Source organism: Dermacentor andersoni, chromosome 9, assembly GCF_023375885.2.
Source record: "Dermacentor andersoni chromosome 9, qqDerAnde1_hic_scaffold, whole genome shotgun sequence".
Classification (NCBI taxonomy): domain Eukaryota; kingdom Metazoa; phylum Arthropoda; class Arachnida; order Ixodida; family Ixodidae; genus Dermacentor; species Dermacentor andersoni.
The window spans coordinates 27035842-27047891 of NC_092822.1; the positions used below are offsets into that span (position 1 = coordinate 27035842).

A 12050-nucleotide genomic window follows, 5' to 3' on the forward strand; every position below is an offset into this window, starting at 1 on the left:
AGATAACGGTGCAGTGCTCTCCCTCTTTCATCCCATATGGTGGCATTGTTTTGTCTAATTATTAAAGGGACACTAAAGCAAAACAATAAATCAGTTTAGACTAATGAAGCATTGTTTGAAAACCCTGCAAGCAGTCATTTAAAAAAAACTGTTTGATTATTAGATGAGAAAATGAAAGTCCAGTATCAGTATTTCAATTTCGCGCCGAAACCCCAGCGCCGGTACGTCAGTGTGACGTCAGGGATGCCAAAGTATGTTTTCGCATTTGGGCCGCGTTGGCTGAATAAAGGTTCCCGAAACTTGCCATGTTTCATATTTGGTTCCTTTAGAACACAATGTAGTGATTCTGTACCGCTATATATAATTAGTAGGCCCTAGAAGATGCCATCAAAATCTAAGACGTCACAGCCCCCAGGTGCGGGAACTTAAGTAGGCGTCGCCACCCGTATTTCGTTCTTGCGCTTTTTCTGGCTTGCCAAACGTCTTATCGTTGTAAGAGTGGTGTTTTTGGGTTGTAGAAAGGTAATTTACTGATGCAGAAGAAATCATTTTTCACTTTAGTGTCCCTTTAAGCAACTAGCTTGCCATTCAATCGTCGCAAACAGAAAGCTTTGCACTCTACAACCATCTGGGGCAATAAAATTGAGCGCATCATAGCAGTAAAGAGACCATGACACACCGAGACCATGACACGCCAAGTCCCGCACAGGGCGGCTTTCAACGTCCGTTTAATGAAGCGCAACAAGTGCACACAACGATCACACATTGAATTTCATGAAGACATCCACGTACACAATATGCCTCACGCACACACACACAATGTGTCCCTCCAAAGCCAGTGGCATTAGCTGACACCTCCAACGCCGAGAGCAGCAAAGGCCAACAGCCACATTCCTGTACACGACTAGGTGACGATCCTTGGTGAAAATGGAAAGCAAGTCACGATTTCTCAAGATTCTTCGCTGAACACTTCGGCAGACGAGTCCAGTAAAAAAAAAAAGCGAGCAAAAGATGGCACGTGATACCTTGGCTCAAGCACGAGTCCTGTGCACGCAAGAATGTGGTATACAGCAGAGTGGTGTCTGACCAACGTGTGGTACACAACCATTCCGGAGCTCAAAACCTTCAGAGTACAAAAGACAAATGTCAAGCTTAGGTCTCCGTCGTGGTTATAAAGATGCAAGCGCTCCGACACTACTGTATTGCCACCATGTGACCGCTGGTTTCTTCTGTAGCTTACATATTGTGGTACGGTAATGTGACAATTACTGAACAACAGCATCTCGGGAAGGGAGTGAAGAACTAATGTGTGTTTCTGTCTACATCACACCAAGCGCCATGCCGAGAGGGCTGGGCAATTGACAAATAAACCTCTGCATTTAACTAATGCCTTCATCCCAGTTAATTTTTTCAGGGCAGTTATCTTCAATTGCGGGCAATACACTCAGCTAATTTAATGAAAAAAACTGCGAGCGCCAGCACACAAATTGTGGCCGCTTTATGAACATCACATTCACCAGCGTTTATGGCCTAACAATGAGCAGTAGTACTACCATATGCAGTGCGTTCAGTTTACTTCATTTAATGATGCGCACATTGACGGATAGAGCCAACCGTTCATCAATTGATCAGTTACTGCGGCGTTTCCCAAACTCTGCACCTTGCGACTCGCCAAGAATGCAAACCACAAACACGATTTCCCCTCACTCCTCTCTTACCAGGCTTCCCAATACCACAACACCCGATATGACATTCAAGTCTATTGTGGCCAAAGTAAAATAAGCTGGATTGGAATGCAATGCAAAGAAAGACATATGCTCCCCATAACGACAGCCACTTAGGTTTACTTTTGGAGCACAGGCTCACCAAGCAATGGAGTCTTAGAAAATTATAAAATCCACTTCTGTCCAGGGTAGTAATCACCTTTCACTTATTTATATTGTCAATTCGTTATTTTGATTTCTATTTATGCCATATAAATTTTTTTTAGGCCCTTGACTCAAGTTAATAAGCCTCTTTGCAACAACTCCTTCTTGCCCACTGAATATGTATCAACTTATGGGGTTGCAATACCTAGTTTGGGAAACAGCCACGTTAATTAAGATTGTCAATTAGCAAGGTCTTATGTTGCAATAAGTGCCCAACCCTAGCGGTGAACATTGCAAGGATCCATAGTTATAGTTATAGTTATTCATAGTTATTCACCAAGTTATAGTTATTGCACCAAGCCCTTACGTAGTGCACAGCTTGCTTTATAGCACACAGCTGCAGGCGTGATGTAGAACAGGTGTACTCCCAACTGACTGTGCAAGTACAGTCGTGAACAATATGAACTAGAACACTGAAAAGCATCCATTGTCCTCGTACTCAAACACAGGTTTCTTTAACAGGAAAGCCACGCAGCAAGCATAGGCGACTGGTGTCTCAAACCACACTTCTTAAGCAGTTGTTGCTTGAGTGTTGCTTAGGTGTCCTCTTTTATATTGCATCACCCTGTACTATCAGAATGTCAGGTGGCATCGTGGACTTCAAGCGTGTAAGTGGCCACCGTGTCATTCCCTCTGCATGTTGTACTGAAGGTGGGGCAGAGAATTCTCGACTGTACAATTGTTTTAAATGACGAGAGGGAGCAACTTGCACGAAATAAAAGCTTTCTTCTTTTTTTTCACAGTAACACAACAACTAAAGTTCACATAACGGATGAAGACAAGCTTGTACTTTCAAGCCAGTACCACTACTCGGTAAGCTAGGGAGTTTTCACAACCAGGTTGACCGTTTGGGCGCATTAGTACATGGCGTTTAAATGAAGCATGGAAGTGGTAGAGAGTGCAAGGAGGTCGACATGAAAGCTTATGCAAAGATTGATATTAATGACCTAAAAATTTAAATTATGGTGTTCCACGTGCCAAAACTACGAGCTGATAATGAGGCACACCGTAGTGTGGGACGCCGGAAATTTGGACCACCTGTGGTTCTTTAAACGTGCACCTAAATTAAAGTACACGGGTGTTTCCGCATTTCGCCCCCATCAAAATCCAGAAGCCGTGGCCGGGATTTGATCCCGCGACCTCGTGCTCAGCAACAACCTAACAATGTAGCCACTAAGCAACCACAGCGAGTGATGTTAATGATCCAAGACCATTAATTGCGGGACAATGGATTAAGCCAATTCACATTAAGTTGGGGTTTGACATACTCTCCTTAAATTCTGTTATCTAATCAGAAGTTCGCTTTAGGTGGCCCAACTTGTTCAAATAGAAGTGCAACATAAAAATTGTTGTTACATGATTGCTGAACAGACTTAAATGAAATTTGTTGCATAAAAAAAATTAAACAGAGTGATTGCTGGAAGCAGATGTGTGTAAATATTTAAATGTTTTTTTTTTTTGCAAACTGATGGACAATGAAAAGTTCTGAAAAATGCAAACAGGTTTGCAAACCTTGAGGTTAGCAAACAAAAACATTAGAATTCTGCAAATTCTGTAGACACCAGAGGAGACTATGTTTAAAGCATAAAGGTTTACGATATTAACGTATGGGCTACATAAAAAAGCACTTCATTTGCTTGAGTACTTCAGAAGGCTTACTCACAACATAGAGTGCCATTTTCTATGGGCTACACCCTGTATATCAATTATATTCAGCTCGGACACTCTCACAGATGTTCTTTACAGAACTGTGTCTTTCTGTTAAGGAGTCGCAGAGGAGCAGACCTAATGCTTCGTTATTTCTCGAATTATACAATGTGTCAGTTTTTGTAAACAAAAAATATAGCAGTCACTAGAATCTGACATTACTTCAAACACAAGAGGTTTCCCTCGAATTGGTTCAACTGCTAAGTCAAAGCATTTCTTCTTTTCAAGTGCATCTGAACAGCGAGGTAAGATCTAAATTTTCCTTTTAACGTAAAGAATATAAATATAAGAAATATGAAACAAAGGTGACAAGTTATTACGCTTATCAGAGCATTCAACTTGACAGTGTCATAAAGGTGGTCCACCGTATTTCATGATAATGTTGCATACAACATAGGACTGTTCATGTCACGTTGGCCAAACTGTTGACTGCAGTTTGCATGCAAGAATGCCACCATCTGACTACATTAAAGTGCTTTGTGGAATCTTGGATTCCACCATACAGCAATCTTCTGATTATAACAGAGGTGCTCAATGAATATTTAAAATCATGGGTTTACTAAAAATAGTATATATATTTACACATGGAATAAGAATGAGTATGCAATAACAAAACAAGGTGAATATTCTGTAAAGATGCCTCAGCAGGCAACTAGAATAAATATATTTGGCAACTCCGACAAAAAAAAACAGGATATAACACTATTGTGTGATGGAACACGAAATGAAGTCTGATGAACTGGAAAACAATCCAAAACAAAATCTTTCGTTTAGGAACATGAAATACACGACGTGAAGAAACTTTCCAACAAAAACAAGTGCGTTGCACAAAAGTGTGAATAAACAGTGGAAACATCCTCGGAGCTTTCTTTTTGACACTTGTTGCTGGGTTTATGCCCAAACCATGGAATAGTCATTCTTGAAAACACAGTACAGTATGTATATCAGCTCAAAACGCAATGAATGAATGTGCGGTAAATGAAATGAAATTATTACAGGTTGTATGAAAACATGACAAGTTAGGCTACTTACAAGAGCGAGCATGAAACATGGGTTGACATGGGGCTAAGCACTTAAGAACAAAGTCTCTCATGAGTTATGGCATTTTCTCCAGCCTTTTTTGTAGAACAACAGAGTGTACTAAGTATAGACATACACAATCTCTTGCAAACTGCGAACTTAACATAGGCTGTGCTTAGCGATTAAAATCTGCACCCCAATGTTGCTAGCACAACACGTAGCCTTTTTTTTTCTAATTGTTGACTCTGCTAGGTTGCAGTTAGGTTCCACAACAAAACCTCAATCACACATCACATAATTTCATGGTAATGACACCTGCAAATCGTTATCTCTGAGACTCCAAACTGTAAAGATTCGAACCAGGCTCGAAGCTGTACTTAAGACAATAATCTCCTTTCAAAAGTAAGAAAAATACTGCCATGATAAGCTCACTCCACAGCAATATGTCATGGTGTGATCACTGATTAGAATGAGCACAATGTGCATGGGAAATAGTAAAGTCGAGTGAATGAAACTGCAACATCATACAAACTCAACAAGACTACTCGTACACACTCTTCAAGGCTTCAGCGTCTTGCCTTGTAAATATTGCAACCAAGCTGCGATAACAAAATAAATTTACAACAACACATACAAAAAATCATGTGATAAACAAACAACTAAAATAATCATTTCCAGAGGTAGAAGGCTCTTTTAAGACCTGACATAAACTTCAGATTACCCATTGATACGGCACTTCATATTCACTGAAGCAACATGCACCATCTGAAGAAGAAAAAAATGAGATGTTATCTTTGGCTAACAACCAACACAGCCCAAATAAGAACTAAAAATAAATATAGCTCTCCCCATACAATACACTGGCCTGGCAATGAAGACTTACCAAAAACTAAAAAAGTTCAACATACTTTTAAAAGAAAGATAGCACATCAAAAAAAGCTTTAAAAAAATCCACACTCCAACTTAAAGAACTGTACAGGAAGCTACAGAACAGCAACAAAACCATTTACGTAAATAAATATACACATGTCCATTTATGTTTTCACAGGTGACCGCTTCCTCGCAGTATGCCTGCTAAGGAAACTGACAGCTCTAAAAACCTGCAATTACTCATCATGGCAAACAGAACTTTTGACACGCTTGAGATTGCTCGCATTGACCAGGCTTCACCATATTACAAAGCTGCCATGCTTCTAACGCCTCTCTATCGACAAGTAAGACACCGCAGTTATGATGTTGCTCACTTCAGCAATTTTCATGCCACAATTTCAAAACTGCTTACTGTGCTGCTCGCAATGACCAAACAGGGTTACACGGGGAACTTCGAATACTCAAGAAAGGCAAGAAGAAGGAAATGTGAAGCCTGTGTCACAGACAGTTGGCCGATTTAACATTCGAGAAACATCCACGTTTCAACTTCTTCGAACATTTACCTAGGAATACTGCGACTGTGTATACTTAACATTTGCAAAGCAAATAGTACACGGCAGACCAAACACGGCACAAACAGTGCTGACCCTACATAATCTTGTAGTACTACAGAATGCGAAACAAGCCAGGTTTGCATGACATATTGATAATGTGGTGACCATTTATAAATGAAATAGAACGTTGAGTGCCAAATACTACTATCATTGGTCAAACTAAGAGGGCTAATGAGATGCATTAAACAGACCTCAAGGCGCGCAAGGGTTTGCATACAAATTTTGCTGAAATTAGCATTGGAGCATTGACACAGTATATACCCACAAAGTGTGACCAGCGCTACATGTATATCCTATTGCAAAAAATGGAAGGCCAGCTGCCTATTGCCGACAATGGCCAACAGGCTTCCACTTTTGTTGTCACAGGCTGTAGCATGAGACAAAAAGCTAAGTCAACTGATGACAGCCTGAACCAAACAGTGTATAAAACCTTTCAATTGCATGTCACAAAAGTTCTTGATGATGTACAGCACTCACAGCCCACAGAATGATCTCAAGTTTCTAACTTAAAGAGTAATGCACAATCACGTTAGCTCGCTGAAAAGGCGACACAGATTCAGAATCGCCTATGGCACGCAGCGAATTACAAATGAACTGTTACAACGATGTGCTTTGAAAATCTGAATTCGTTCAAAGCAGTTCTATTTGCTGTTGCTTGTTTGCATAGTTTAAACTACTACAGTGGACTCCCAATAATTCGAAGTTGCTTAATTGAAATCGTTGGTTAAATGGAAGTTAAGTGAGGGTCCCCTCAGTTCTGCATGAAATCCTATGGAAAAAAAAAAATGCTTGGTAGTTGGAAGTTAAATGTCTAACAAATAGGTTAACTAGAAATTATTCTTCAATCGAAAGCCTCGAAGTGATTGTAACATTTGACATGTTTGCTATCTTTAAAGTACAAAAACCGCTTTGTGTATTACACTAGTAGCGTCACCATCACAGCCGACTACAGCGCCATCGCTCATGAAGTGTCAAGATTATACTATCAGGCCTATTTTTGAAGTGCAACAGCAGTTTTGTGTGCCACAGTGGTATTGTCAGCATTTCAGCTGATCACAGCACCACAGCTCATATGGATGGATGGATGGATGGATACAACTTTCTTGTACGTCCGGCAAGGTTTAACACGACCCGGGCTCAGGTCTCCCATGGGGAAACATCAAGGCCCTGCCTCAACACCGCCTCACGGGCTTGCTGGACTGCCCACATCTGGATTCCGAGGCCTGAGCTGCACAGAGCGGCGGCCCACCTCGACGACAGGGTCTCCGGAGTAACTGCCCATAAAGTGACAAAATTAAGCAGTCAAACCAGGCACAAGCAACACGTTGGAATCCTTGTCTCCAGTGTCTTTCCTGAGGTTGGTTCACAAGCACGCTGGGTTCGTTGCACTGGTTTCCATGTGCCGTATTTTGGCTGCACTCGTAATGGTGACAACCTGTGGATCCTATCGCACGCTTGACTTGGCGACGAAAGTCGAGATTTTGAAAGAAGTTGAGAAAGGAGGCATCGACAAGCAAGACATGGCATGGAAGTACAGCATCAAGCCTAACACAGCCTCAAACTTTATCAAGAACAAGCGTTCGATACTGGATGCTCTTGAGATCGATCAATTCAAGATGTCTTGAAAGAGAATGCGCACTCCCACCTGCACAGCAAGCGCTGCTCCTTTGGATTAGGGAAGCACGGAGCAACCAACTTCCTCTCAGTGGTGGCGTCGTTGCAGCGAAAGCCCTGCCCCTTGCAGCGATGTTGTGGAGCGACAACTTTGTTTCCTCTGATTGATGGCTGACACGCTTCAAGCATAGTCATGACCTGGTTTTTGAAAATGTCAGTGGAGAGAAGGCATCAGTCAATCAGGAAACGTGAACGACGTGGAAGGAAGAAAAGGTTTGCGAGTACGTGAATGAATATCAGCCAGAGGACATCTCTAATGCCGATGAGACTGCACCTTTATTGCGATAGCAATTATATGGACACTCCGGGCGTATTGGTGGCATCGGCGTCGCTGTGAGGTTCCTAAAAAGTCCAAGGGCAATAAAATTGTTGCCGTACACCATATGCTGTATGTGCGAGTGAAAGCAAGTAAGGGTGAGCTGGCGAACACTGTTCAATCTCACGTGCGTGAACGAGGAATGCGGCTTGGATGCATGCCTTCTCCAGTCACGTGCGAGGCAGGAGGGTCAGGTGAGGAAGGGCATTCTCTGCCAGCTTCTAGGTCGCCTCGATGTCCTCCTTGCCCGCTGCTCTGTAGAGAGTGAAGACAACCGCAGCGTTTACTACGGCGTCCACGATTCGAGTGGCGAACTGCTTCAGGGCTTGTGGTTTCACTGGAGTGTTTCAGGGGACGATTCGTCTTCTCTAACGGGGAAGCACAGACAAGTGAACTTGACAACAATAATCTTAGAGCAGCTCTTGGCGACATCCATTTTGAAGAGTATGTTGCCGTGGACAGCCCAGTCGAGACATGCAGCGCACTGACAGACACTGCAATCATTGAGACTGTTCCGCCCCGCGAGACTAGTAACGAAAGTGAAATTGACGACGACACTGAAACTGAGCCGTAACCGTGGGCTGCTGATGTAGCTGCGGGCCTTGCCCTCGCGCAGCAGTTTTTTGCTGCAGACGACAACGCAGAAGAAGCACTTGGACACATCTACAGTCTGCAGAACTTAGTTTCCGCAGCAAGATTCTGTATGCAGAAGCAGACGGAAATTACCGATGTTTGTTTTTTTCATGAATAGTGAGGCTTTCGGACTAATAGAAATGTGTACTTTTGTTCTTTGCAGTTAATTGGAATTTTGTTTTATTTGAAGTTTTCCGGGTTCCCTGTGAACTTCGCATTAATGGGAGTCAACTGTAGTTGCAAACTGTACACAACATTATTGCTTGGGAAAAAAAATGTACTACAGGAAACTGAAACATGGTGGAGGTCAATGCAGCATGTTTCCATACATGGCACATGTCATCAATATGTCAAGCTCAACTTGGATGCATCATGAGAGCTTCCAATACAGTACTTAGTTTAGGAGACTAATAAAATTATTCTTGCCGTGAGTATTATGAACCCCATAAAAACAGTAATAAAATGGCATATGGGTAATTCAAGCACTGTCTTCAGAAACTAGCTTTGTGATGGTCGCATTACGTGGCTTCTTTGTGGTTTTGGTTATTCAGAAAAAACTCTTTTCAGTGTTTGCTATCGTTTTGCAGCACTTTAGGGTATGAACAAAGAAAGTGCAAGGAAGATCAAAAGAAAGACGAATGCAAATGATTCTGCAATGATAGCCGTGCAAAATTTGACCATGTAGCCAACACCACCACACCTTTCGGTTGAGAATCGAAAGTTATTACCAATTGAATGAGCTGTGGGTAGCTTAGCTAACGCTTTCTCTTGATGTGCAGAACGTTTGCATTGATTATTTGTTTGAATGTATTCTGCACCAATCCACATTCAATGTCCATGGCCATCATTGAGAGGAGGTGTTCTGACAAAGGTCCTCAACATTTTTTTTATAGAAACTGCAAAAAAATTGCAAAGCTTGAAAAGCTGGGAGCAGGTTTGCAGGCCTCACTTTGCAAAACTAACAAATAACAAAATTCTATACATAATATACATTAAAACACTTTAAAACAAACAAACTATGCCTTCCATTCGCTTACATGACAAAGCATAGCTTCATAAACAGAACCTAGCAAAACGTGGATCATTGAAGCAAATTTCAGGTAAGATAGATGTTAAGGCCGAGTTTTGAACAACTTTGCTTATCTTGAAAATCTGCTTATCTTGAAATTTTCCCCAGTTTTTACTACTTCAAGTTAACGAGGCATTACTGTATATGCAAAAGTTTCGTCGTATGAGGGTCTGCTGTAACGGATGCAGACTGTTAACAGAAATTTATAAAGTTTTTATGTGCAATATGGAAGTAACGGCTGTATGCTATGCCATTTAAGCACTTTTGAAACACTTTTCGCCACGTTTTAAAGATACTTAAGGGTCTCGATGAAAGTGCCACTTATGCTATTCATCAGTATACGACTCATTTAAATCAGAACTGGCTTCGTGGTTGTCTTACAAGGGCATTACCTTGTCTCTGATAATTTGGACAGAGAAACTTAACCCTTTAACTCCCAAGCCCATGCCGTTTTTGTCCCGTCAGTTTGTGCCAGTATTGCCAAGAACAAATTCCAACTGTTCCCAGCGCTTTGCTCTCCCGTAATGAGTCAGGCGCGTCAGCTCATTCCACCAATAACTGCTGGCCTTGGGCAATCATGCGTAATCACTCCGAAGTTTATGTTTCTTTTGCTGCCGTGAAAGATGAGAATAATATTACTGCAGCCTTTTACATATATTCAGAAAAGCTCTCTGCTGACATCTTATTCCATGTTTCCATTGGACAAGCGCATAAATCGTACAACTAGTCGTTTTTTTTTCCCCGCAGAACATTACTCATGTTGTGGAAGAAGACAAAAAGAAAGGCAGTGCAAAATAAAGGGAATAAACAAAGAAGTCACCAGTTTTGCACGTCCCGAGATGTACTACGCTTGTGCCTTTCGTAATAACATGGAAAAAAATTTTCCAAGTAATAAAACAATTAACAAATTTCAAACTTTTCTAGGACAGAACTTGAGAGTTACCAGGTTAAGCTTGGCCTCTAACGAGGCTTCTTTTCAATGCAACACACACACACACACAAAAAAAAATATAACAACCTTCGTGAAGCCAAGGGTCGCAGGCAAGCACCGTGACCACGATCAGTAAGCACAGTTGTATAAGATAATCTCGGTGTGTCTGGGATTAGAAAAAAAAAAAAGGAATGAGGGAAGGAAGAGGGGGAGCGAAGGACATGTCTCACGCAAAGTACTTCAGACCCGTGACCACCATGAACTTCTCGATGAAGAGCTCGGAGTCGAGCACGGCGATGTGGGCAGCACGGCCGATGAGTGAGTTGGCCGAGCTGGGCAACGCGTGGTGCACGTCGTAACGCACCAGGCTGATGTCGGGCTTGCTGGCGAGCGGCCGAAGAAGGTGGCTCACCATCTCCCTGTACGCAGCCCCTGAGGGAGGAGCACCAGTGCGCGACAAGTCAATGCAAGAAGCTTTTGATTTACAGTGCAGTCCACTTATAACGATACCACATATAACAATAAATCGGTTATAACGATGGGTCGACACGAGAGAGTGTCATTTTATGCATTAGGTCTATGGGTAAAAAAAACGTTTATAACGATAGGTTATTCACCGCATATCGGATATAATGATCCAAATTTTGCCGTGTGGACGGCGTTTTCCGTGCCAAATAATCGTAACATTTGCGTTGCTTAGTTCCCTGAAATGAACGATGTCGAGACGAGGCGATGTTTACCTCCGTAAGTTCGTATCTGCCGCCATTAGCCCATAGCGCGTCCCGCCTCGCCCCCACGCACAGGAGAATAGCTGAGTAAGCACAGCGCCACAAGATGGCGCTAGCTGCTTCATGCGCGTCGGCCACAGTTGCTCCGAAAGAGAGAGAGAGAAAAAAAGCGACAAGCAAAGCGACGTGGTGGCGCCCGTCCCGCGTCTCTCTCTCTCGCGATAGGAGGCTGACGCCACCAAAGCAACGTGCAACCAACGGTTCAACCCAGTTCAAAGATGGCGCCGACAAAGCACAAAGCTGTGTCGCTTGACACGAAGATGGATATTTTGCAGGACTCTCGATGCGGCTTCAGGTGAGCGCCCTTGTGAAGAAGTATGAGCTCGGCCAGTTAATGATATCAACCATCTTGAAAACCGGGAGCACCGCGATTGTAAAGGCAGCAGCTATCAGCGGCCGTGCCGATCAGTGGAAAAGAGGTCAGAGACCCTTTGTATGCCAATGTTGAAGAGGTGCTTTACCAGTGGTTCATCCCCAGTTGCTTCAAAAAGGCGGGCTTT

General features: G+C 42.6%; 1 protein-coding gene across 1 annotated transcript in view; it reads right to left on the reverse strand.

Moving 5' to 3' along the window:
- Nucleotides 1-699: 699 nt before the first annotated feature.
- Nucleotides 700-12050, reverse strand: part of LOC126527358 (protein FAM135A-like) — a 57788-nt gene continuing 46437 nt past the window's right edge. Inside the window, exon 21 of the mRNA XM_055068785.1 lies at nt 700-11194. Coding sequence (XP_054924760.1) covers nt 10989-11194 — 206 coding nt within the window. The 3' untranslated portion in view covers nt 700-10988. The remainder of the gene's footprint in view (nt 11195-12050) is intronic.